This window comes from Anolis sagrei, chromosome 9, assembly GCF_037176765.1.
Source record: "Anolis sagrei isolate rAnoSag1 chromosome 9, rAnoSag1.mat, whole genome shotgun sequence".
Lineage (NCBI taxonomy): Eukaryota > Metazoa > Chordata > Lepidosauria > Squamata > Dactyloidae > Anolis > Anolis sagrei.
In genome coordinates this window covers 34,488,115-34,515,486 of record NC_090029.1, presented here as the reverse complement: position 1 = coordinate 34,515,486, position 27,372 = coordinate 34,488,115, and the positions used below count along the sequence as shown (strand labels likewise).

Genomic DNA, 27,372 nt, shown 5'->3' with positions numbered 1-27,372 from the left:
AACTCCGCATCTATATGCTTGTCCATTGTGCCCTGCCTCATGTACAGAGGAGGAACTGTTGGAGGTTACAGACAATGCTGTTGCTGTTGCCCGTTTTTGGTCAAAAGATATTTAGCCACCAGCACACCTTCTATTTTTTTTCCAGTTTTATACTAATTTATAATCTGCTTCTTTTTTATCTTGCCCGAGTTTTTAATTAGTTTTTTATTAGTTTTCTTTTAATCATTACATATAGCCCGCCCATTGTTACTGTGATTGTGCTTATTGCAATTTTATATTGTTATGTATTCACATGTTTTATGTTATTTATTTATTTATTTATTTATTTGGGGTGCTTCTACCCCGCCCTTCTCAACCCCCTGGGGGGGGACTCAGGGTGGCTTGCAAAAGGCACAATTCGATGCCTAATAATTACAACATACAATGGAATATACAATACACAAATTTACCATATAATATCACAGTTATCACTAATTAAAACAATCAACAATATACTAGCAGCAATAAAAACATCTTGTGGTCAGTGTTCACCAAATCCAGTCCGTAAACCATTTAGCATTGTCATTATGATGTTGTTGTTTATTGTTTGCATTTTCAGTTTGCCTTTTCAGTTTTACTCTGTTGTAATTTGTTGTTTGGGCTTGGCCTCATGTAAGCCGCTCCGAGTCTCCATCAGATGGTGGCGGGGTATAAATAAAGATGATAATGATGATGATGATTATCCAGGTTGGTTCCTCAGGTGCTCTGCTATGGCTGACTTCTCTGGTTGAAGTAGTCTGCAGTGCCTTTCATGTTCCTTGATGCGTGTTTGGGCAAGGCTGCTGCGTTTGGTGGTCCCTATGTAGACTTCTTGTCCACAGCTGCATGGTATGCAGCGCCCAAACACGAATCAAGGAACATGAAAGGCACTGCAGACTACTTCAACCAGAGAAATCAGCCATAGCAGAACACCTGCTTGAAGACCTGGATGTTTGTGCAGGCGTTTGAGTAATTCAGTGCAATTCTGGTAATTTGAACATAAGAACGGAACAATGGACGATGAATTTGGATCACGCTTGGATGATGAGGCAATTGTGATAACTGTGTTTTGATGATGGTTATTAGCTAGTAATGGAAATGTGTAATTTAACTGTTTTGCATATTAATTATTGCTGTTTTTATTGTTCTTGCTGTTTGCTGTCTGGAAACTGCTGTGAGTCGCCCTCGGGCTTGAGATACAGCGGTATACAAGAATAGTAAGTAAATAAATAAATAAATAAATGAACCAACCTGGACGCAGCATATTATTTGAGAACACAGAAATGCTGGACCACTCTCACAACCACCATGTCAGGCTACACAGAGAAGCCATTGAAAAGGAGGAAATCATGAAAATGAACAAAATCTGGCTACCAGTATTAAAAAACTCTAAAATTACAACAGCACAACAAGAGAGAGGAAACAAACAAGGACATCTAATCACCTCTCAACAAAAGATTGCACCAGGCACTGTCAGGCCATCTCTGACTCTGAGGATGCTTGCCATAGATGCAGGCGAAACGTCAGGAGAGAATGCCTCTAGAACATGGCCATATAGCCCGGAAAAACATACACCTAATCACCTCTCAACGAAAGATTGCCCCAGGCACTGCCAGGACATCCAATGCTAATCAAGGTGGTCAGTTGAAACATTCACACCTAGCTTCAGCAGAGAAGAGCTCTGTGCCCCACCTCAGTCATTCCACAGATATATAAACCCATTTTCCTAGTTCCAACAGACCTCACTACCTCTGAGGATGCTTGCCATAGATGCGGGCGAAACGTCAGGAGAGAATGCCTCTAGAACATGGCCATATAGCCCGGAAAAACATACACCTAATCACCTCTCAACGAAAGATTGCCCCAGGCACTGCCAGGACATCCAATGCTAATCAAGGTGGTCAGTTGAAACATTCACACCTAGCTCCAACAGACAGTCCTTTGTCCCACCCTGGTCATTCCACAGATATATAAACCCCCTTTTCCTATTTCCAACAGACCCCACAACCTCTGAGGATGCTTGCCATAGATGCAGGCGAAACGTCAGGAGAGAATGCCTCTAGAGCATGGCCCTATAGCCCGAAAAAACCCACAAGAACCTAATAACTGCATTAGTTGGTTCCTTTCCCCTAGGCCAAGGTTTCCAGAGCATTGGGGAAAGGTGCCTTTTGGGGTTGTCCTGGGCTGGGCCCTTCTCCAAGCCCAAAAGGACAGCCCAGGAAGGCGAAGTTCCTGCCTCTGCAATACAGCCTTTCAGTAGCACGGCGCGCATGCGTACAAACTGATATCCCCTTCGAAAAACCTGACAGGAGTAGTGGGTGGGATTTTGACATGATCTCGCGAGAGTAGGGAGGAGCCGAAGACGAGGTCTTAGCCAATGAGAGAGCGGCGTCGGAGTGAGCGCCGTCCAATGAGGAAGCGGAGCGCCGAGCGCGCCAGCAATTGGATTGAGAGCGACGTCGGGGAATGATAATGGCGAGAGGCTTCTTGTGGTGGTGAGGCCTAGCCCTGAGCGCCGTGCCGGGATGCCATGGCTGCCCGAGGAGGACGGAGACTGGCTCATAATCAGCCAAGAACTAACTAACTAACGAGAAGCAGGCCAGCTTCCTGAAGAGGAATGGTGAGTGCGGGGCTTTGAGGGATTGAGGAGTCTTAGGCCTCTTCTACTTCCATATACAATAATCTACTTTGAACTGGATTATATGGCAGTGTAGACTCATATAATCCAGTTCAAAACAGATTTATTTATTAGGTTCTTGTGGGTTTTTTCAGGCTGTATGGCCATGTTCTAGAGACATTCTCTCCTGACGTTTCGCCTGCATCTATGGCAAGCAAGCATCCTCAGAGGTAGTGAGGTCTGTTGGAACTAGGAAAAGGGGTTTATATATCTGTGGAATGGCTGGGGTTGGGCAAGGAGCTCTTCTCTGCTGGAGCTAGGCGTGAATGTTTCACCTGACCACCTTCATTAGCATTTGAAGGCCTGGCTGAGCCTGGGAAAATCCCCTGTTGAGAGGTGTTAAGATGTGCCTGGCTGTTTCCTTCCTGTTGTTGTGCTGTTGTAATTTTAGAGTTTTTTTTTAATACTGGTAGCCAGATTTTGTTCATCTTCATGGTTTCCTCCTTTCTGTTGATATTGTCCACATGCTTCATGTGGATTTCAATGGCTTCTCTGTGTATTCTGACATGGTGGTTGTGAGCGTGGTCCAGCATTTCTGTGTTCTCAAATAATCTGCTGTGTCCAAGCTGGTTCATCAGGTGCTCTGCTATGGCTGACTTCTCTGGTTGAAGTGGTCTGCAGTGCCTTTCATGTTTCTTGATTTGTGTTTGAGCAATGCTGCGTTTGGTGGTGCATTTGGTGAGACAAGAAGCTGATGAGGAAACACAACATACAAACAATCTCCAGACCCACCAAGAAAATCCAACACGTTTCATTCAGCAAAGGACAAGAAGGATCCTCTCACCTCTGCAGGAGTCTACCGTGTACCATGCAGCTGTGGACAAGTCTACATAGGGACCACCAAACGCAGCATTGCACAAACACGAATCAAGGAACATGAAAGGCACTGCAGACTCCTTCAACCAGAGAAGTCAGCCATGGCAGAACACCTGAGGAACCAGCCTGGACACAGCAGATTATTTGAGAACACAGAAATGCTGGACCACACCAACAACCACCACGTCAGACTACACAGAGAAGCCATTGAAATCCACAATTAGCTGGACCAACCAGCCAAGAATCAGGAAAATCGCATTCAAACCACCCCTGACAGATGGCCATCCAGCCTCTGTTTAAAAGCCTCCAAAGAAAGAGCCTCCACCACACCTCGCGGCAGAGAGTTTCCCTGCTGAACAGCTCTGACAGTCAGGAAGTTCTTCCTCATGTTCAGATGGAACATCTTCCTCATCTTCAGGTGGATTATCTGCTTTGATAGCCTGGATTATATGGCAATGTAGAAGGGGCCTTAGTTTTTATTTTATTTAATTAAAACATTTATACCCTGTCCTTCTCGACCTCTGCGGAAGGACTCAGAATGGCTTCCAAACAGGCAACAATTCAATGCCAGACATAATATAAAACACATAATAAATATATCCACAAAATTAAAACCACCAAAATTAAAATCGTCATCCAAAGCAGTCCAAGTCCGGTCCAATAAATCTTGTCTTTCCCAGTAAACAAACTGTTCTGTGAACGCTTGATCCTATAACCAGGATTTAAGTTCCTTCTGAAAGGTCAGGAGGAAGGGGCCAGATCTGACCTCATTGGAAAGGGAGTTCCACAGCTGGCGGGGCCACTACGGAGAAGGCCCTGTCTCTTGTCCCCCACCAAACATGACTGCGATGGCGAGAGCAGGGCCTCCCCGGATGATCTTAAGTTCCTAGACGGTATGTAGGGGGAGATACGTTCGGACAGATAAACTGGGCCGGAACTATTTAAGGTTTTAGTAGACCTCAAACTGAGCATAAAGCAGCAGTGTGGTGTGGCAGCTAAAAAGGCCAATGCGATTCTAGGCTCCCATCAAGAGGAGGACTGTATCTAGATCAGGCCTGGGCCAATTGTGGCCCTCCCTCCAGATGTTTTGGACTTCAACTCCCACAATTCCTAACAGCCTCGGGCAGTGTTTCTCAACCTGGGGGTCGGGACCCCTGAGGGGGTCACGAAGGGGTGTCAGAGGGGTCGCCAAAGACCATCAGAAAATACAGTATTTTCTGATGGTCATGGGGATTCCATGTGGGACATCTGAGCCAATTCTATCATTGGCGGAGTTCAGAATGTTCTTTGATTGTAGTGAACTATAAATCCCAGCAACTACAATTTCCAAAAGTCAAGGTCTATTTTCCCCAGACTCCACCATTGTTCACATTTGCACATATTGAGTATTTGTGCCACGTTTGGTCCAGATCCACCATTGTGTGAGTCCACAGTGCTCTCTGGATGTAGGTGAACTACAACTCCCAAACTCAAGGTCAATGCCCACCAAACCCTTCCAGTGTTTTCCGTTGGTCATGGGAGTTCTGTGTGGCACATTAGGTTCAAAACCATCGCTGTTGGCGTTCAGAATGCTCTTTGATTATAGGTGAACTATAAATCCCGGCAACTACAACTCCCAAATTATAAAATCAGTCCTCCCCCAACCCCACTAGCATTTACGTGTGGGTGCATTGGGTATTTGTGACCAGTTTGGTCCAGTGAAAATACATCTTGCATATCTGATATTTACATTATGATTTATAACAGTACTAGGATGACTGTTATGAAGTAGCAACGGAAATAATGTTATGGTTGGGGGTCACCACAACATGAGGAACTGTACTAAGGGGTCGCGGCATTAGGAAGGTGGAGAACCACTGACCTAGAGGGCTGAAGTTTACCACAGCCTGCACTATCACCTTATAACCTTAAATTCCCTTAGCATTTAAACCTCCCATATAATCACAATGTTATGTTTATTGGGATGCCACATTTCCAGTTATTTTCCTCTTCTTTAGGTATATTTAGGATACGCTTGGGTCCTTCATTAAGCCACAGATCTTTGCCTCACACCTTGGCTCTTCGTGTTTAAGTGGCTGAAGCACAAAGCGGTTGCTGCTGCATCATGACTGGCTGCCATAATGTGGTTTTCCTCTTGGACACAGCCAGCTCCTTGGAGAAGAACCATCTTTCTCTGGGTGTCTTGAGGATCTTGAATTACCTGGGCTGCAAGTTTGGCCTGTCAAGGGTCCGCTGGGGCTTCAAATTCTTCGATTCCTTGGGTGCCCAGGGCAGGATTTCCCAGGTGGGCAGCTTCCATGAGCTTGGATCCCGAAGTTGGGAAGACTTTGAGGAAGCGGCGGAGGCCAGGTTTGGCAGCCGGATCCTCAGCCCACACTTGCCTGGTCCAGTACCTCGAGCCACCCTTACTCAGAACATACTGAAAGAAACTTTGCTCGACTACCAGTGGGACCGGCCTGAAATAACCTCTCCAACCAAGCCGGTTTTGAGGAGTCAGAAGAACAAACTGGCCGTAACCCTGGATAAACTTCAGGCAAACTCTGCTTCTGAGGACTTTGAGAATGCAATTTTCCTCTTCTCTCCCTGTCCTCGTTCTCAGAGGGACTTGCTACAGTTTGCTTTTGGAAGTTATGTTCATTTGTCTGATGAACTGCCTCCTTTTCATGATGTGACGGAAAAATTCATCCCTAAGGGAATTCAGGAAATGATGCTTAGCCAGAAAATCAGTCTTTATTGGGTGGATACCACTGAATCTATGAAGGTAAGTGTCAGATTGCTAGACTGCAAGTAGTCCCCGAGTGACAAACATCCAACTTACAAATGAGTCATAGTTAAGAATGGGGGAGAAACAACGTAAAGAGAGAGAAATCTTCCTCTCGGAAGGGAAATTCACTCCTAGAAGAGTTATCATGGAGAAAAGGTGTCTCCACTGAAACTTTATCACCAATCCTTGTGGTGCAATGAGTTAAACCCTTGTGCTGGCAGGACTGATGACCAACAGGTCAGCGGCTTGAATCAGGGGAGAGCAGGCTGAGCTCCTTCCGTTAGCTCCAGCTCCCCATGCGGGGACATGAGAGAAGCCTCCCACAAGGATGGTAAAACATCAAACAGCCAGGCGTCCCCTGGGCAACATCCTTGCAGATGACCAATTCTCTCACACCAGAAGTGACTTGCAGTTTCTCAAGTTGCTCCTGACATAAAAAAAAACCCCAAATAATCCTTTTAATAATAATAATAATAATAATAATAATAATATCTTTATTTATATCCTGCTTTTCTTCCTCACAAGACCAAAGCGGCTTACAACATCTTAAAATCATACAGACAGACCAAATGCACTAATAAGTAATATAAATATCATAAAATAAGCATTTCTTTTTTTAAAAAAACTACAATATATAGTCACATATATTGCACTCTGCTCCAGGAGCCAATTATGGCAATTCTATCAAGGTTAATTTCCCTCATTGAAAACCTAAGCAGGAAAGTTTTGTATTGGTTCTTGAAACAAGCAAGGGGGGGGGAGCTGTTTTAATTTTTTTTTTTTTTGGTTGGGGAGGGTGTTCCACAGGTTGGGGGAGACCACTGAAAATGCTCTCTCCCTCATCAATGTCAGCCGCATTTGCGACGGTATCTACAATAAGCCAATTTTTTCAAAATCCAATCATCACAGGGACAGAAATTGAGGTGGAATCTTATGAACAGAGGCTCAGATAGCAAAACAAACACTGCAGGGGGATCTACCCTTCCCTATGCTATTCAAAGCTAAAACATACGTATTTTTAGCTGGAGTTGCTTTAAAAAAATGTACTTGTTCTAACTGACATTCAAATTTAACTTAAAAACAAACCTATACAACCTATCTTGCTCATAACTTGGGGACTGCCTGTACTATCCTAAGTGACATGATGTCACTTAAATTTGTGTTCCTTTTTTCTGTAGCGAACATCTAAATAGATATATTAGGGTTTTTTTCCTCACATTGACTCTATGATGTAAGTTAAGCTGAAAGAGAGAAAAATATTTGCATGATACTTTGTGAGCCTTACTTATTATCTAAACCTAGATATCCCTCATCTGAAGCCAACATTATCTCCTATAGGAAAGGTTGCCAACTTTTTCAGTTCTGGTATGACTGATACTCTTCACAGAATATAATAATAATAATAATAATAATAATAATAATAATATCAACAACATTTTATTTATACCCCACTACCATCTCCCCAAGGGACTCGGTGCGGCTTACATGAGGCCGAGCCCAAATACAACAGTACAAGCAATAATAACAATAACAATAGTTCAAGCAATTGAAATAAAAACATATACAATAAAATATACAACATTAGCAATAAGAATTTAGTGAGGGAGGGAATGCTTGAGCTTATTAAGCAAGTACACACTTAAAAATAATAAACCTGAGAATGTGGAGAGCCAACTGTACACCTGGGAGTATTTGGAAATTCTGGATAATGGTTGCTCAAAATCTGTGCCTTTATTGGTTAACCAAAATGCACAAAATATGTAATGAAGCTCTCCTAGTTTCTCCATTGGGCAGAATGGTTAAAAAGACAGGCAAAGAAAAGAAAATGTGACTGTTCTGGGGTCATAGGCCTACATTTCATTTCAGATGTTGTTTCTTTTGAGTTGATCTTGAGGGATTTCAATGCTGGCAGAGGTCACTCCCCTCCTTTTTGGCCAGCTAGGGGCATAGGCAAGGGACAGTAAACTCCATTAGCAGCACTCAGGATCCAGGATGTTTCTATCTTTTGTGAAGCTGCAAACCAATTTCTTTGGCAGATAATACTTTGCATTTCTCAAGAAATCTCTCTATTTCTACATCTGGGGTAGCGGTTTCTACCTGCATTGAGATCCGCAGAGATCTTCCCCTCCAGACCAACTGAACAACTGAAACAACTTCTTAAACAAAATCCCAATGGTGTCACTTTTTTGAACTCCTGTATTATTTATTTAACATATTTTGTTTGATGTAGATGGAGCATTAGAAGTTTGCATGGAGTGCATGTTAGTTAGCCAGTAAAGGTACTGCACTCTAATTGAGTTGCCCCTGAATATGTTTATTGTAGTACAGATGTCATATATTGTAGTTTTGGATCACCACTGACTGAGCTTTCTTGTTTTGTTTTTTTTGGTTTCAGCTTCTTGAATCCCCAGACTGTATTGGCTACAGGCTGTTGTCTGACTTGATGCTTCTCTTGGGAGGCACCATTTTGCCATCTGAGAATTTTATTCATTATTTAAATCACCACAGAGCAGGGACTGTATCTGCTCTCCCTGTGAAGTCCAGGAACGCTGAACCAACATTAAGTAAAACGTTGCCTTTCGATTCCATTTTGAACTGCTTGTTTTCTCTCCCTTCTGTTCTGCAAGCTACTTTCCCTCCTCTGGAAGGAGTGCTGTTCCTCAAGACTGATGGTAATGAAAAGTAATAATACGCAGTTAAATATTTTGTGTGCAGTCTACGTGATATAAAGTAAAACTTTACTGTAGTTCAGATTGACAAATTATTTATGATTTGGGAAGTTTAGCACACTATAATTCTTGCATAAATATTTATTGTTTAGGTTGATTTTATTTATTGTGTCAAGCAAATTGAGAGTGCAGTTATAGTGTATTTACAAACACAAACAAAGTTAAAAACTTTGCATTATGCTAGATGGCCTCTGGTATTGCTATGAGAAGATCCTCCATTGTGCATGTGGCAGGACTCATGTTGCATTGTAGGTGGTGTGTGGTTTTCTCCACACTCACATGTCGTGGCCTCCACTTTGTAGCCCCATTTCTTAAAGTTGGCTCTGCATCTTGTGCCAGAGTCTGTTCAGTGCCTTCCAAGTTGCCCAGTCTTCTGTGTGCCCAGGAGGGATTCTCTCATCTGGTATCAGCTACTGATTGAGGTTCTGGGTTTTAGCCTGCCATTTTTGGACTCTTACTTGCTGAGGTGTACCTGCGAGTATCTCTGTTGATCATAGGAAGCTATTTTATGATTTAAGGCATTGGTTCACTTGCTGATATCCATATAGAGGATGGACTGGAGATGTCGATGCCTTGGTCCTTTCGTTACTGACCGCTTCTTCCCAATGGATGTCAAGTGGTGCAATACCAGCTAAGCAGTATAATTTCTCCAGCCGGGGATAGTGTTATCACTCTAATCTATGCCTTACGTAAACTTTTTAAAGACATTGTTCCTGCACAACAAGATAAGTCTATCCATTTATCTTCAGTCAGGCAAAAGTACAAAGCTCTGGGTCAGTCCATGGTTACAGAATTTTCATGTGATTGTTCTCTAATTTTCTTACCTGTTTGTTCTTTTCCAAAGCTCTTCTTAAACACTAACACTGATGTTTTACTTTGAACAGAAATAGGGGAGGTACAGGGCTGTGCCGTGACCTTGGAGCCTCTAACCCTGAGCCAGTGGTGTTTCAAAGGTCCCATCAATATTTCTCTTAAATGCACTGTAACAGGCTGGAATGCAGTGCATATACAGAGCTTTCATACAGAGAACTGGATTCTGCGCAGGACATCATCAGGACAATCCTTTAAGCAGTTTCAGCAGTTCATGAAATACATTCTGGCCCAAGGATTACATCTGGTAAGTGCCCTTTTCAGTTATAAACAACACTTATCATGAGTACAGTAGTACATACAGAAGTTTTCAGTGGGATTTTGCTTTAATTTAATGATGAAATGAGAACATTGATAATGGTAGGGAAAATATAAGTTATTATATAGAAAAATGTTGAAATACAGTAAGGTCAATCCAGATTAAAAGAAAAAAGGGACATTCCTATAAGTAATAGTAATTTATGTGAACATTGGATTGCTGTGAGTTTTCTGGACTATATGGCCATGTTCTAGAAGCATTCTCTTCTGACGTTTCACCCACATCTATGGCAGGCATCCTCAGAGGTTGTGAGGCCTGTTGGAAACTAGGAAAATGAGGTTTATATATCTGTGGAATGTCGTGGGTGGGAGAAAGGACTCTTTTCTGCTGGAGCTAGGTGTGAATGTTGCTCTCTTTCTTTCTTTCTTTTTTCAAGGTTGCTGAAGTTTATCAGTTTGGAGCCTCTTCTCCCTGCACTGGAATTTTCTCCCCCATCTCGGATTCTACCGCAATTCTTTCTATTCTCTCTGCTGAGCAAGCTTCTGAGGTGGAGAAATTCCTTCTTCAGGCAACTGGGGAGTGTCATGTCACCAAAGATGATGACTTATGTGTCCAAGAGATTGTGAGCAATGTCCTTAAACAAGGATGTGATGACTTGGAAATAAATCAGATGGGAAGTTCTGGTGAGTTTGTTTGCTTGTTTGTTTAAAACTTTCCGTCTCAGATTTGTCCTTGGTATCCATCCAAGAAAAACCTGAAAACCTGGCTATTCTGATGTGCCTTTGGAGAGCGGCCATTTCTTCCATTTCTGTTTGCTCCATCTATAGTGTTACCCCTATGATGCATTTCCCCCCGTCCTAAACTGAAAGCCTTACCCCACTGTTTTATCATTCTTGGGCTCCCCTCACTTACATATTTTCTGTTCCTACCTCACCCAGAGTTTTATCATTGTATCTCATCCATTTGGCCTGCCCATCCTCTTCAATTTATATTGTGTTAATTTGCTTTATTTATTTTATTTTGCTACTGTAACTATTTTCTGATGTAATATTTTGTTCTCTACATTCTGTATTTTATTGTGCTGTATTGTATTTTTGGGCTTGGCCTCATGTTAGCCGCCCCGAGTCCCCATCGAAGAGATGGTGGCGAGGTATAAATAAAGATTATTATTATTATTATTATTATTATCATCATCATCATCATCATCATCATCCTGTATTGTTTCACCCATGTCAACGTTACAGAGATTTTAAAAATTGAGTGTCTGTGTTGTCATTACTCAAGAATACTGGAGTTTTATGTTGTTCTGCTTGACTTGAAGGTGTGACCTAGAACACTGAACATGATAAGAGATGTCAATAAAGTTTCTTAAAGCTTATTTTTAAAATGCCCCTAGTAAACTTCCAAAGAACCCCTAGATTAACACAGCTTTACATATGCTGATGTCTTGCTACTCCAGAATTAGAGCTATTTTATGAGAACCAAACTGAATGGAATGTTTCTAATGCTTTTGAGAATGTCTAGTCCAGGGGTCCTCAAACTAAGGCCCGAGGGCCGGATGCGGCCCTCCAAGTTCATTTATCTGGCCCTCGCTCAGGGTCAACCTAAGTCTAAAACGACTGGAAAGCACACAACAACAACAACAATCCTATCTCATCAGCCAAAATCAAGCACACAACAACAACAACAATCCTATCTCATCAGCCAAAAACACTTCCCATGGAAATACTAATAAGTTTATATTTATTAAAATTGTTCTTCATTTTAATTATTGTAATGTTTTAAGTGTTTGTTTTTTTTGCACTACAAATAAGATACGTGCAGTGTCCATAGGAATTCATACATGTGTTTTTTTTCCAAATTATAATCCAGCCCTCCAAATGTTTGAGGGACTGTGACCTGGCCCTCCGTTTAAAAAGTTTGTGGACCCCGGGTCTAGTCCCTAGTTAACTATGCAGTTGTTATGCAGCCTTGCACTTGATCCCATGCCATCTTCCCAGGGCTTCAGCTTTGCATTTATCCCATTCCCAGTTCATTTGTTTACTTCCTAGCCATGTTTATAGTACCTTATTGCCATTGGTTTAGGAGCGCTGTTTTTAATTGGGAGTTGCTCTTCTATATATTTTTATGGCTCGAGAGCAGTACGTGTGAAAAAGATCTTGGAGTCCTCGTGGACAGGAAGGTAAACATGAGCCAGGAATGTGATGTGGCGGCAAAAAAAGCCAATGGGATTTTGGCCTGTATCAATAGGAGCATAGTGTCTAGATCTAAGGAAGTAATGCTACCCCTCTATTCTGCTTTGGTTAGACCACATCTGGAATATTGTGTCCAATTCTGGGCACCACAGTTCAAGAGAGATATTGACAAGCTGGAATGTGTCCAGAGGAGGGCGACTAAAATGATCAAGGGTCTGGGGAACAAGCCCTATGAGGAGCGGCTTAGGGAACTGGGCATGTTTAGCCTGAAGAAGAGAAGGCTGAGAGGAGATATGATAGCCATGTATAAATATGTGAGAGGAAGCCACAGGGAGGAGGAGGGAGCAAGCTTGTTTTCTGCTTCCTTGGAGACTAGGACGCAATGGAACAATGGCTTCAAACTACAAGAGAGGAGATTCCATCTGAACATTAGGAAGAACTTCCTGATTGTGAGAGCCGTTCAGCAGTGGAACTCTCTGCCCCGGGGTGTGGTGGAGGCTCCTTCTTTGGGAGCTTTTAAGCAGAGGCTGGATGGCCATTTGTCAGGGGTGATTTGAATGCAATATTCCTGCTTCTTGGCAGGGGGTTGGACTGGATGGCCCATGAGGTCTCTTCCAATTCTATGATTCTATGATTCTATGTTTTATTTAATTGTAGTGTATTTTAAATGGTTTTAATTTTATGTTCTGTTTTTAGGCACCTTGTGCCGCGTGTAATCTCAGAGTCCCTTCGGGGAGATGGTGGCTGGATATAAGAATAAAGTTATTGTTATTACTATTATTGTTTTGAATATAGCTTTCTTTAATGAGTAATTTCACTACAAGTACCGTCATACTGTCAGAAAGTGAAATCCTGTGCACACTTGCTTACTGTAAAATCTACCTAATTCAGGATTGACTTGTTAGCAGACAGCCATATATTTGAGGCAGCTTCCTGAACTATTGATAGTTACTTAATATTTCTCTTTATTTGTTGTTTTGGTTTCAGAATGTCAAGAGGAAACGTCATTTCCAGAGTGGGCACAGCAGGAGCTATCCCGCACACCAAGCTGGAGTCCTGCAGTGATGGAAGGCTGGTACTCTCTATCAAATTTCTGTGGAGCAAGTTCTCATTTGATGGAGTCATTCAGGTAATTCCATTTTTCTTCACCTTTAGAGTCAGTCTGATATTTAGAAGGGCAGGTTTGGTATTTGGAATGCTTGTTAGTTAGCTTTATGTTAATTAGTTGAGCCCCCAGTGGCACATCCACATGGGAGTATAGCAATAGGTACTGCTTCTGCAGGAAAGTAATAGTGTTTTCTATAAATAGTCTTTCCATCATAAGATGATGTAAAGTTAGACACTTGTAAACAAAGCTGAAAAATCTCAACTATCTCTTAAAGAAGTGGTAGACAGTCTTCAAGTTTTCCTTTTGACATTAAGTCTAGTCGTGTCTGATTCTGGGAGTTGGTGTTCATTTCTAAGCTGAAGAGCCAGTGTTGTCCATAGACACCTCCAATGTCATTTGGCTGGCATGACTGCATGGAGCGCTGTTACCTTCCTGCCGAAGCGGTACCTATTGATCTACTCAGATTTGCATGATTTTGAAATGCTAGGTTGGCAGAAGCTGGGGCTGAAAGTGGGAGCTCACCCCGCTCCCCAGATTTGAGCCACTGAGCTTTCGGCCAACAAGTTATCTACAGTTATATGTTATTGATTTAGATATGTGATATTTTTATATATATATGTGAGGAATTTGCCATTGATTATGTTGTAAACAGCTTTGAGTCCCCCCAGGGGTGAGAAAAGCGGTATAGAAATATAGTTGATAAATCATAAATAAATAAGTTCAGCAGTTCAGCGGTTTAACCTTTGTGCTACCAGGGGCTTCGAGTATAAATCTGCCTTGGAGCAGCACCAGATCCAGGCTCTATTGTTGTGTTGTTGTTCATTCGTTCAGTCGTCTCCGACTCTTTGTGACCTCATGGACCAGCCCATGCCAGAGCTCCCTGTCGGCCGTCACCACCCCCACCTTCTTCAAGGTCAGTCCAGTCCCTTCAAGGATGCCATCCATCCATCTTGCCCTTGGTCGGCCCCTCTTCCTTTTACCTTCCACTTTCCCCAGCATCATTGTCTTCTCTAGGCTTTGCTGTCTCCTCGTGATTGTTTTGTTACAAGGTGGAATTATAATGGATTTGATATGGTTGCTACCAGGAAAGATAATTTGCATTTTGGCACAAATGTTAATACAGCAAAACACTTGAAAGTTGCATAAGTGTTTGGTGGAAACATCTTTTGTAGGAATTACTGCTGCTAATCTTGTACAATTTTCTATCAGCCTGGTGTGTCTGTATATGGTAATTTTTAGCCATTTTTGTTAACATTGCTTCAGATGTGTTAAATTGAGTTGCAGCTGTTAGTAAACAGCCATTTTAACGTCTTACTATAGATCAGGCATGGGCAAACTTGGGCCCTCCAGGTGTTTTGGACTGCAACTCCCACAATTCCTAACAGCCGGTAAACAGTTAGGAACTGTGGGAGTTGGAGTCCAAAACACCTGGAGGACCCAAGTTTTCCCATGCTTGCTATAGATGCTAAATCAGATCAAGGTCTTGGCTTTAATTGGGCCATTCTTATGTATTCTGGTTCTTGTGGATTTAGGGTCGTTGTTCTGCTAGAAGGTGAGCCTCCTTCCCAATCTCAGTTCCCTCACAGTCAGAAACAGGTTTTATCCACTTTGAGTTTCCTTGTGGAGAGAAAAAGCAGGGTATAAATAAACATAATAATAATAGAATATAATTGTATTTTACTCCACCCACTTGTCCTAAATCATGATCAGTTTCCCAAGGCCTGCCAGAAAAAAAAACATTTTTTCAACATTATGTTATCAGCACAATGCTTCATCAAGGGGTGTGATGTTCTCACGGCAAGGAGTGTTTTTGGTTTTGTGCCCCACAGAGTTCTGTAGCAAGGCCAAAAAAAGAAAAAATGAGTTTTGGCCTTGAAGTCTACATTTGTCCTCATATTTTCTATTTTATGTTGACTTTGATATGGGTTTGTTTTTAGCAACGCCTGTCTACAATCGCTTTCCCATAATGGACAGTTTCAACTAATTTGCAAATCCCTCTCCTTATTCTTCAACATTACTATTGGTATTTTCATTGCTTATCTGAGTAATGTCCTCTTTAACTTCTCTAAGCAGTTTCAACCAAGCCATATTCTTTCCATTTTATGATAATGGGTTTAACAGTGCTCTAGAGCAGTGGTTCTCAACCTTCCTAATGCTGCAACCGCTTCATACAGTTCCTCATGTTGTGGTGACCCTCAACCATAACATTATTTTCATTGCTACTTCATAGCTATTGCTATGACTCATAATGCAAATATCTGATACACAGGATGTGATTTCATTCACTGGATCAAATTTGACACAAACATCCAATACGCCCAAATTTGAATACTGGTGGGGTTGGGGGAGGGATTTTTTTTCATTTGGGAGTTGTAGTTGCTGGGGTTTATAGATAGCCTATAATCAAAGAGCATTCTGAACTCCACCAACATGGAATTGGACCAAACTTGGCAGACAGAACTCCCACAACCAACAGAAAATACTGGAAGGGTTTGGTGGGCATTGACCTTGAGTTTTGGAGTTGTAGTTCACCTACATCCAGAGAGCACTGTGGACACAAGCAGTGATGGATCTGGACCAAACTTGGCACAAATATTCAATATGCCCAAATATGAACACTAGTGGAGTTTGGGGAAAATAGACCTTGACATTTGGGAGTTGTAGTTGCTGGGATTTATAATTTATAGTTAACCTACAATCAAAGAGCATTCTGAACCCCACCAACAATAGAATAGGGCCAAACTTCCCACACAGAACCCCCATGACCAACAGAAAAGACTGTGTTTTCTTATGGTCTCTGGGGACCCCTCTGATACCCCCCTCATGACCCCCCCCCCAGGGGACCTGACCCCCAGGCTGAGAAACACTGATCTAGAGAAACTTCATGGCTGGGATTTTAAAAATATAATCCGACCCTGCTATTTGGATTCCCAGAAGCAGGTGTGTTCAACCTCAGATGATATGGCACTAGAATTGGAAAGAGATCTCACTGTTCAGGTGATTTATGGAGAAAGTGGGTTGCATTTATTTAGAAGTATCATAGCAAAGAGGTAAATATTGATGCAGCCATCAAGTGCTGGTTTTTATTTAGGTCACAATGCTAATATTTTGGACCCCCATAATATTTGATATTTTATGGACATCAGATAGTAACAGTGCCATTTAAATCCATTTTCCAAGCCAAGTTGTTATTCAACAAACTGTCAAAGTCTAAGAGGACTGAGGATAATAATAATAATAATAATAATAATAATAATAATAATAATAATAGACTTTATTTATGAGGGGTATTTTTTAAGTAAGGTCCATTTGAACATAAGTACACAACAAAAGTTTATTTCAAAAAAGTAAATTTATTTTCAGAAAGTACATACTTCACTCTATTTTTCGACATAGTTGCCAAGTTTGTTCAAACACTTAATCATACCTCTGAACCAATTTTAAAATACCCTCTTCATAAAAACTTGCCGCCTGCTGAAGCCACCAAATCGTCTGTAATCAAAGAAGGGCGACCAGAGCGGTCCTCATCATGGACGTTGTCACGGCCATCTTTGAATTGTCACACCCACTTACGCACTTTGCTTTCACTCATCACAGTATCACCGTACACTTCACAAATCTGTCGATGAATTTCTGCAGCAGGCAGGTTCCTTGCTGACAAAAACCGTATCACTGAGCGAACCTCACATGAGGCATGTGAGTTGATAGTCTTAAACATTTTTAAAGCACAGAACAGAACCGTACAGGTGAGCTACAGAGCAGAAACTGAGCACAGTTGTTCCCGAGGCATGCTGGTACATGATGCACACGCTCGTTGCGGTATGCGCGCGAACTACTAGTGTCTACAATAAAATGAACCTTACTTAAAAAATACCCCTTGTATATCCCGCCACCATCTCCGCAAAGGAGACCCAGGGCTAACATGAGACCAAGCCCAGAATAACAGTACAATAAAATTAAATACAGACAGCAAATAATAACATCAAAATAAAATACATAAAATAACAGAAAATGGAATAAACAGATGCAAAATAACGTGATGAATAAATAAAATAAAAGCATGGTGGGTGGGCCAAATGCACAGAATAAGATTGATAAAACCCTGGGTGAGATAAGTAAATGGAAAAGTATGTGTCTGTGGAGGAGCTCAGAAGGGGCTAACAATGGTCTTCATTAACGACAAGGAAAAGTGTGTCATGAGGACAGAACTATAGTTGGGACAGACATGATATGGGGATATGTGTTCACTCGTCAAAGGCACGCTGGAAGAGCCAGGTTTTTAGGTCTTTCTTAAAGGCTGCCAGGGTGGGGGGTTGGCTAATCTCACTAGGTAGGATACTACTTGTATATCTTTTGCATGGGAAAAAAGTGCCAAACCTCAAATTATATTATCATTCAAATCAAATAAGATATATAGTAGAAAGTTTAGCAAAGCAAAAGAGCTTGGAGTGGCTGGAAGAAAATGATAAAATATTAGTACTGAAATTAGAATACATTTTATAGGGGTTATAGAGAAAAGGGTAAAAAGAAATGGTATAACAATTTAAACAATCCCCCTTTAAAAATATTTTAGAGATTTGGGGGAGATATAAAAAAAACCCTAAAGGTATTTCTCCTATCATGCCAGTTTTAATGACAGAAAACTTCCCAGAAAATTTTAAAAAAGAACTTGAAGTAGAACTTAATGGAAGAGGTTTAATGAAAGTAAAAGACTGGGATCTGAAAATGGTAAACATGGAAAGAATAAAAGAGGAACTAGGAGACTTAGATTGGTACAAGTATCTACAATTGGGTAAATGGTCAAGTGATATAAGGAAAAGTATAATGGAAGTAGGGAATATACAAAAATAGAAAAGATGATAACTCAAATGGAGACTAAAGAAAAGAATATAATATTAAAAGACAGTAAGTGATATCTATAAACTATTATTAATGAACGAACAGGAACAAGATTATTTGAAGGAAGTATGGGAAACAGACTTGGGGGCAAAATGAATAATCAAAAATGGGCAAATATATGGAATATGAGAATGCTAAAAAATATGTCTATAAGAATTAAAGAAAATTACTACAAAATGATATGGAAGTGCCAGGGTGGGGGGTTGCCTAATCTCACTCAGTAGGATACTACTTGTATATCTTTTGCAGGGGAAAAAAGTGCTCCTAGTAGCCATATGAATGCTAGATGTAGCCAGTTCTTGCCTACAGGTGGGAAAACAACAAATTCCTCTTTTAATTTGGCCAGTTATCATTCTGAGAGGTGTTTTTCCTCCTTATAGGCTGCTCCTGGCAGATTCTGCTACAGAGGAAGAGGAAGTTTCCAAACCTGAAGCGGATTTGACACACTGCTTGTCAGAATTTTACCAGAGAAAAGTCTCAGACCGATCAGCTACATCTCGACAACAAGATCACAGAAAGAGACGTAGGCATATAAAGGTTTTTTCTCCTCCGAGCTGCATGCCAACCTCCTCCTAGACTTTACAACCCTTCTATCCTTAAAATATGTCTGTCCTCCTTTTCTTCATGTTGTGCCAGTGGTATGTTTGCTGGAAGACTTCTGTAATTGGTTGAACTCCTGCTGAAGTCTGTACAGGATTTATGGAAAGCTAGAGTAAGGAAATGGGACAAGAGATTTGTGTAATGGATTTATTTTTTTGAAAGAGAATTGTAGTAAGTGTGAAGAGTCAGTGCTTCTTGACAGGGCATGTAGAAGCATTGGCATATTTGTATGTGATGTAATGGGCCATACTCTCTTACATCCTCAGATGATTGTATTGTGTCATCACTGCATGTTTAGCATGATTAAAGACTGTTATGCCAATGCAGCGCGCCTTCAGTTTTTTTTGTATTTTTCTTTCAGTTATCTCATTGTTAATAGTTAACATGGCTGAACATCCAGAATCAAATAGTGAGCTTAGAATCATAGAGTTGGAGGAGACCTCATGGGCCATCCAGTCCAACCCCCTGCCAAGAAGCAGCAAAAGCTTGTATGCTCTCACTGTCTGGCATATAGACATTGGGCTTTTTACCCTGCCAAAGACACCAAATACAGTTATTTCCTTTCCATCTTATAATATAATGACTTTAAGGCTTTACATTTGCAAAATATATTCATGGACCGTATTCATGTGGTCTGAAAAGTGTTGCACTTCTTCGGCTAACAAACAGAGGTGTTTTTTTAAAAATCATTTTTATTGAAATATAGTGTGATTACATGGAAAGTGGGGGAATATTGTGAAGGAGATAGAAAAGTAGGAAATGAAAGTGGGGATTGGGGGGGGGGGCGTGGGACTAGGAAGGAAAAAAGATACAAAAAAAAAGATTTTTAAAAAATTTAGGACACTCCACAGTCCCATGGAGTCTAATCAGAGGTTCTCCTGGGGGAGAGAAAAATAATAACCGAAATAAGGATCAAGATAAAAAATGGATTTTTTTAAAAAAAGACAAAATAAAAGCTTTGGTTGGACTTTCATCTGTTCTTTGAAGATCTTATATATATATAAAGAAAAGAAAAGAAATCTTTCAATCTAAATAGTCCAGCATGCTTTCCTGCGTTACTGCTATTATAGTTCATATTCAGGAAATGACCTCTATTTTTTGTTGTTTGAAATAATTTTTCACCAAGTCTCAATCTGTATGTTTCTTTGGTTTTCCTTCGTTTGGCAACAGCCAATATGTTAATTCCTCCATATTCATTATTTCCAGTATTTTACTTTGCCATTCTTCTCTTTGTGGTATTTCTTTCTGCCTCCAGTTCTTAGCATATACAATTCTGGCTGCGGTGGTTAAGTAGTTGAAAATAATGTCTTTGTTTTTATCTCCTTTAACATCAAACATTCCCAGCAAGAAGAACTCTGGTTCCTTTTTCAGTCTTATTTCAAGGATCTTTTGTATGTCAGTGTAAATTGTATTCCCGAATTCTTTGACTTTTGGGCATGACCACCAGATATGAAAAAAGGATCCTATTTGTTGTTCACATTTCCAACATTTATTGGATGTATTTTTGTAGAATTTTGAAATCTTTTGTGTTGTAATATACCATCTATGTATCATTTTTAACAGATTTTCTTTCAGATTGCAGGAGTAGGTGTATTTCATTTTTTGATTCCAGATCTTCTCCCATTCATCTAAGCGGATTTGATGACCTATATTTTGTGCCTATTTAATCATGGATTCTTTTATCTGTTCTGTTTCTGTTGCCCATTCTAATAATTTTTTGTAGATTTTTGTAATTGTTTTGTTGTTTGTCTTCATAATAATGTCCCAAAATCCACCTCTGTCTCCAAAGTTTAGTTCTTTATCAGTTTTGTAACGATCTAGAATTTGTCTATAGTTTAGCTATGATAAGTTGGTAAAAATTTCTTTTACCTCTTTTTCTTCTTTTAGTTCAAATTTTCCTCTCTCTTTCCTTTCAACAACCATTATATAAGAGTGGGACTAATCAAAATATTTCAACAACCATTATATAAGAGCGGGACTAATCAAAATATGGGAAAGATACAAAAAAAAGACTTTATAATAACACACCACTTTGACTTTCACCTCTTGAAGCATTCCATAGGAGAGAACTAGGCTGGGAAACCTGGCCCACATACAGAGACATGTTAAGGAAAGGAAAGATAATAAACAGAGTTTATATTAAAGTTGCTATATCTGTTGGAGGTAATGGATCATGACCTGTTAGGATCACAATCAAGGTAGCAGAGTTTATTTGGTAATTGATGATTGCTGGGCATGTAGACATTTTGTTTCTGTTTGACACTTTCAGCAGACAATGATGCAAGCAGACTTCTTTTAAAGATCACAAGTTTTGTTTACGGATAACTTCATGTATTTAAAGATACAGGCACATTACTTGTCAAACTTCACTAACGTTTCAGAGAGTTTGTATCTTGAACTTACAATCTTTAACAGTTTCTTCATAAACTACGTTGCTTTATACAGCTCTCTCTAATAAGAGTTTACTTTCAAATGAAACACAGGCCTCAACCGTTTCAGACTTCTTAACTCTGACAGGCTTCTATACTCAAGCTCATTCAAGGCTCAACAACCTTCTCTAACAGTCATGCCTCAAAAGACATTCCCTAGCTGTCATCCTGTTTAAACCTGAACATTCAAAACTGTCACTGAGTCAGTCACATGACCTGCAGCCCCTCCTAGTGCTTCAGGTATATAGTAGGGCTGGGCGGTTTTGTTTCGTAATTTCGTAATTTGTTAAAAATTCGTTATTTTTTTTGATAACGAAGCGATATTGAACCATTCAGGAGCATCTTAAAAACGAAACGAATTTTTCAATTCGTTTCGTAATTGCTTCGTGATTGCTTCGTATTCGTTTCGTATTCGTTTCGAAATCGTTTCGTTATTATTTCCGCATGTCTGGGGCAAGTTTTATAGCTGTTGTTTGTTTAATCAGTGAAAAAAAATTATAAATATCACACCAACAGTCAACAACAGAGGGAGAGAGAAGCTTCAAAAGTTCCCCCTGTCCCATTTGGAGGTTTTTTAGTGTATTGCGCGGTCGCGTCCGCCATTAACGAATTGATTCGTATTAGTTTCGTATTCGTTTTGTATTGTTTTGTAATTTTACGAAATTTCGTAAATATCGAACTTTTTTAAAGAAAAAATTCGGAATTCTTCTAAATATCGAAACGCAAAAAAACCCAAAAACGAATCGAGTTTAGAAACAAATTTTTCCGTGGTTGCCCAGCCCTAGTATATAGAGAAAAGGAAACTGCAAATAAGATAAGACATATACTTCAGGTTATAAAAAGACACATTACAAAACATCATATAGAGAAGGCTTGAAAAGGTTGCTTTCCCCCCCAAAATATTGAACAGATTTTGAATGTTAGCACTGCTATAGTTTTTCATTATTTAATAAAAAATTTAATGCAATTCAACAGTTTTTAAATGCAGCATTATTATTTGAAAAGTAGGTAATGATCAGGACAAGGGGGAAAACGGTTTGAAAGACAACCTCTTGCATTTTTTATTTATGCAGGTAAACTTCCTCGGACCCCTGTGAGGCAGAAAATGAAGACCATGCCTCGTTCCCTGCAGATGTTGAACGTTGCCAGGCTGAATGTAAAGGCTCAAAAGTTCCAGCCAGAAGGAGAACCACCAGTCAATGAGAAGGCTTCCCAAGGGCTGTTATCAAAACCATTGGAGGATAATGTGGATGGAAGGAGTAGAATGGTGAAAAGTAAGCAAGGTAGGTCTAAGTTAAGGTCATCTGCCTATCAGATAATGGGAGTGTGCAGGAGAAACGTTTTGCAAGAAAACAGTGAGGTTTGGAAAGGTATATGCAGAGAACACTAGAAAAGATTAATTTAGAAAGCAGAAAGTAGTGCTCTAAATCAAGGCTTCTTAAAACTTTTTCCAAGTATGCAAAATAGGTTCAAAAGTCAAACATTTACTGATATCATTATTTCCAATTTTAACTCTACATTTGGCCTTCCCACTGTTTTTAATAGTGTGTTGTCTTATTGATAATGTTGTGTATTTTTTGTCTATGTTTTTTAATTGCTTGTATTGCTGTTATTATTGCTTGTATTGTTGTGTTTGGGCTCGGCCTCATGTAAGCCGCACCGAATCCCTTGGGGAGATGGTAGCGGGGTACAAATAAAGTGTTGTTGTTGTTGTTGTTGTTGTTGTTGTTATTATTACTATTATATCATGGATGTGGGACCAAGGCTTTGGCCAGTAAAAATAATGCAGTGAAAAGAACAATTAGGAAATATGTGCAATGGGTACAATTTTTGGATCATGTGATTTTAATATTTATATTAAGATGTTTTTAATGTTTAAATGTTGTTTATGTCTCACGTTTAATTTAATTTAAATTTATAGCTATATGTTGGTGTTTAGTTATTATGAACTTTCTTTGTATATGTATGCTGGCATTGAATTTTTGCCATTGGTATGTTGTAAACTGCCTTGAGTCCCGTCCCCGTCCCACCCCCCGGGGTGAGAAAGGCAGTATATAAATATAGTAAATAAATAAATAACAATTAAGCATTTTAAGGCTTATTAAGCAGGCTGATTTTCTATTTTGTGGAGTTCAGCTAAACACTTCACATTCTTGCTAAGAGTTCAGTGTAAATCGGTGATATTGGAAACCTTATACTGTTTCTAATTTTTTGTGACCAAAACACTGAGCTAAGGGGACCCCCTTTGTAGCCAGGATCCACAATATAAGAAGCCCCTGAGGAGGTTGCAAGGGGGTGTCAGAGGGGTCACTAAAGACCATCAGAAAACGCATTATTTTCTGTTGATCATGGGAAGTTTGCCCAAATTCTATCGTTGGTGGAGTTCAGAATAACCTTTGATTGTAGGTGAACTATAAATTCAAGCAACTACAACTCCCAGATTTCAAGGTCTATTTCCCCCAAACTCCACCAGTGTTCACATTTGGGCATATTGAGTATTTTTGCCAAGTTTGGTCCAGATCCATCATTGTTTGAGTCTACAGTGCTCTCTGGATGTATGTAGACTACAGCTCCCAAACTCAAGGTCAATTCCAACCAAACCCTTCCAGTATTTTCTGTTGGTCATGGGAGTTCTGTGTGCCAAGTTTGGTTCGATTTCATCATTGGTGGAGTTCAGAATGCTCTTTGATTGTAGGTGAACTATAAATCCCAGCAACTACAACTCCCAAATGACACAGTCATCCCTACCAGTATTCTGATTTGGGCGTTTCGGGTATTTGTGCCAAATTTGGTGCAGTGAATGAAAATACATCCTGCATATCAGATATTTACATGACGATTCATAACAGGAGCAAAATTACAATTATGGTGTAGCAACGAAAATAATGTCATGGTTGGGGGTCACCACAACATGAGGAACTGCATTTAGGGATCAAGGCATTAGGAAGGTTGAGAAACAATGCACTAAATGATGGTATGTTCTATGAAATCACTATGTGCACTACAACACGTGTGTTGGTACCTGTGGGATCGCTAACGATGCTTTTTCCTGTTTATGCATTTGAAAAGTTCGTCACAAAAGAGTAAAACCATAAAAATGACTTGTGCCACTTGGAAGGCGGAGGAAGAGAGAGCAGGATTACATAAAGTTCCTATTTTGCAGTTGATCTGCATCTTCTGGTTTTGCAGGCTTCAGCACTAAGGAAGAAATGCTGTCCTATATAACAACGAACTACCAGAAGGCTGTGATTGATGGTGAAAACTTGCTTACGCATGCCCAGGACATGGTAGCAACTGTTAATATTTTCCAGAAGTTGAATGAGGTAGGGTGGATAGACACATTTGTTTTACTTAGTTCTTCCATTTTAAGAAGGAGCGAATGTTCTTTTTTATATTATAACTAGCTTGGGAACCCGGCGCTGCCTGGGTTATTTGAGAAAGGGATTATGTATCAAGGTTGGTCTTTATCAGTTATTTATATGGCTGGCAGTGGTCTCGGGAAGTTAGCGAAGGTACTGTGAGTCCCATCATCTGTGGTCCATCCTCCTCCAAACTGCTCCAGGATAGAGAGTGGGTCATGGGGGCTCTGTGTGCCAATTTTGGTCTTGATCAGTCATTGGATGAGGGTCGCAGCGGTCTCGTGAAGTTAGTGGAGGTACTTCAAGTCCTATCATCCATTATCCATATTCCTCAAAACTGCATCAGTATGTAGAATGGATCATGGGAGCACTGTGTGCCAAGTGTGGTCTTGATCAGTCATTGGATGTGTGTCACTGTGGTCTCAGGAAGTGAGTGAAGGTTCTGAAGTCCCATCATCCATAGTCTGTCCTCCCCCAAACCGAACCAGAATGTTGAGTTGGCCATGGGGGGTCTCTGTGCCAAGTTTGGTGTTATTGGTAATTGGATGTGTGTCGCTGTGGTCTCAGGAAGTGAGTGAAGGTACTGTAAGTCCCATCATCCATGGTCCATCCTCCTCCAAACAGTACCAGGATGTAGGGTGTCTCATGGGGGCTCTGTGTGTCAATTTTGGTCTTGATCAGTCATTGAATGAGGGTCGCAGCGGTCTCGTGAAGTTAGTGGAGGTACTTCAAGTCCTATCATCCATTATCTATACTTCAAACCTCACCAGGATGTAGAGTGGGTAATGGGGGCTCTGTGTGCCAAGTTTGGTCTTGATCTGTCATTGATGGGGGCCACAGTGGTCTGTGGTTGCCCAACTGTTTTAAAGTACTACAAATCCCATAATTTATGGTCCACCTCCCCCAAACCGCACCAGGACGTAAAGTGGGTCATGGGGGTTATGTGTGCCAAGTTTAGTCCGGGTCCGTCACTCGTTGTTTCTGAAATTGCTATTTTTCCTCAGTTAGACAGTAACATGTTACATCTTCTGTTATTTTCTTTCGACATACAGGCAGCCTTTGTGGACACAATGAAGAGCAATCTCTTAAGGACCGGCAAAGCCCTCCGTCAGCAGCTTAGCAGTGATCCCGATCAGGAAGCTAAAATCAAAGAGTACGAGGAGTATTTGTTCAGAATATATGTTTTAAGTGTATTGTCGAAGGCTTTCATGGCTGGAATCACTCAGTTCTTGTGGGTTTTTTCGGGCTATATGGCAATGTTCTAGAGGCATTTCTCCTGACGTTTCGCCTGCATCTATAGCAAGCATCCTCAGAGGTGAGGTCTGAGGATGCTTGCCATAGATGCAGGCGAAACGTCAGGAGAAATGCCTCTAGAACATGGCCATATAGCCCGAAAAAACCCACAAGAACTGAGTATGTTTTAAGTGTTGAGGTTTTCTGCGGAAGCTCTTGTGTAGAAGTGCAGGAGTTTGCCAGTGAATAGATTTTTCCTACAAAACAGCTATTGACTTGTTCCTATTTATTTATTTATTTACGACATTACCCCGAAGGGGACTCAGAGCGGCTTACAAGATATATATATATATACATACAATATATTAAATTATTAGCATAGTACAGTTGTCAGTATTAAATATAACTATATTGTACTACACCATTATATTGTAATACTATTAGTATTATATTGTATTACATTATAATATTACAAATATTATATGTATATGCAAGATATTATATTGTATTGTATTATTAGTAAAGCGCAGGAGACGAAATGGAACTGTCTTCAACTGTGGCCCCCCCTCTCTTCACTCTTGTTTTATTTCTTGACTGCATAGCTTTGCTTTCGTGTGGAGACAAATCATCCAGCTGTGCCTAGCATGCAAATTTATTTATTTATTTATTTATTTAGAGTTTTTATACCCCGGTCGTCTCACCTCCAGGGAGGGACTCAGGCCAGCTAACAACATAAAATTCAATACAATAAGAAAAACATTATAGGTCATCAATATAAAATACATTAAAATACAATTCATACAAATGAGGTAGCCAAATCAAATAAAGGACAAAAGGCTTGTACTTTACATGACCTACATGGAAATAATGTTTTTTTAGAGTACATTTTCTAAGCTTCCTCCATGTAATTTCTATAGTTCAGAGTATTTGACACTGTAATACTCCTTTACACATCGGACAAAAAATATTTTTTATGCCTTCCAGGAAATTGGATAATATTCCTCTATTGGAAGTTTCCATAGAGTTGACCTGAAAGACATACCTTATATACTCGGGTATAAGCCGGGTTTTTCAGCCCTTTTTGAGGCTGAAAAAGCCCCCCTCGGCTTATACAGAGTCAGTTATTTATTATTTTGCTCTGTTGTTATTATTATTGTTATTATTATTATTATCATTATTACATTTATTATTTTACTCTTTGGCTTTTATTGCATTTAGTATTTTAGTCTATTTATTATTATTATTACATTTACATTATTTTACACTATTGTTTTTATTACATTTAGTATTATTTTGCTCTATTTCGGGGGTCCTCAAACTTTTTAAACAAAGGGCCAGGTCACAGTCCTTCAAACTGCTGGAGGGCTGGGTTATAATTTGAAAAAAAAATGAACGAATTCCTATGCACACTGCACA

The 27,372-nt window shown here is 40.2% G+C and overlaps 1 protein-coding gene across 1 annotated transcript in view; it reads left to right on the top strand.

Moving 5' to 3' along the window:
* The first annotated feature begins 2,458 nt into the window (after positions 1 to 2,458).
* Positions 2,459 to 27,372, top strand: part of TICRR (TOPBP1 interacting checkpoint and replication regulator) — a 57,101-nt gene continuing 32,187 nt past the window's right edge. The window contains exons 1-10 of the mRNA XM_060755883.2: positions 2,459 to 2,638; positions 5,509 to 6,272; positions 8,671 to 8,947; positions 9,889 to 10,121; positions 10,570 to 10,816; positions 13,316 to 13,457; positions 18,716 to 18,858; positions 22,438 to 22,647; positions 24,554 to 24,687; positions 25,776 to 25,876. Of these exons, the coding sequence (XP_060611866.2) occupies positions 5,616 to 6,272; positions 8,671 to 8,947; positions 9,889 to 10,121; positions 10,570 to 10,816; positions 13,316 to 13,457; positions 18,716 to 18,858; positions 22,438 to 22,647; positions 24,554 to 24,687; positions 25,776 to 25,876 (2,144 nt within the window). The 5' untranslated portion in view covers positions 2,459 to 2,638; positions 5,509 to 5,615. The remainder of the gene's footprint in view (positions 2,639 to 5,508; positions 6,273 to 8,670; positions 8,948 to 9,888; positions 10,122 to 10,569; positions 10,817 to 13,315; positions 13,458 to 18,715; positions 18,859 to 22,437; positions 22,648 to 24,553; positions 24,688 to 25,775; positions 25,877 to 27,372) is intronic.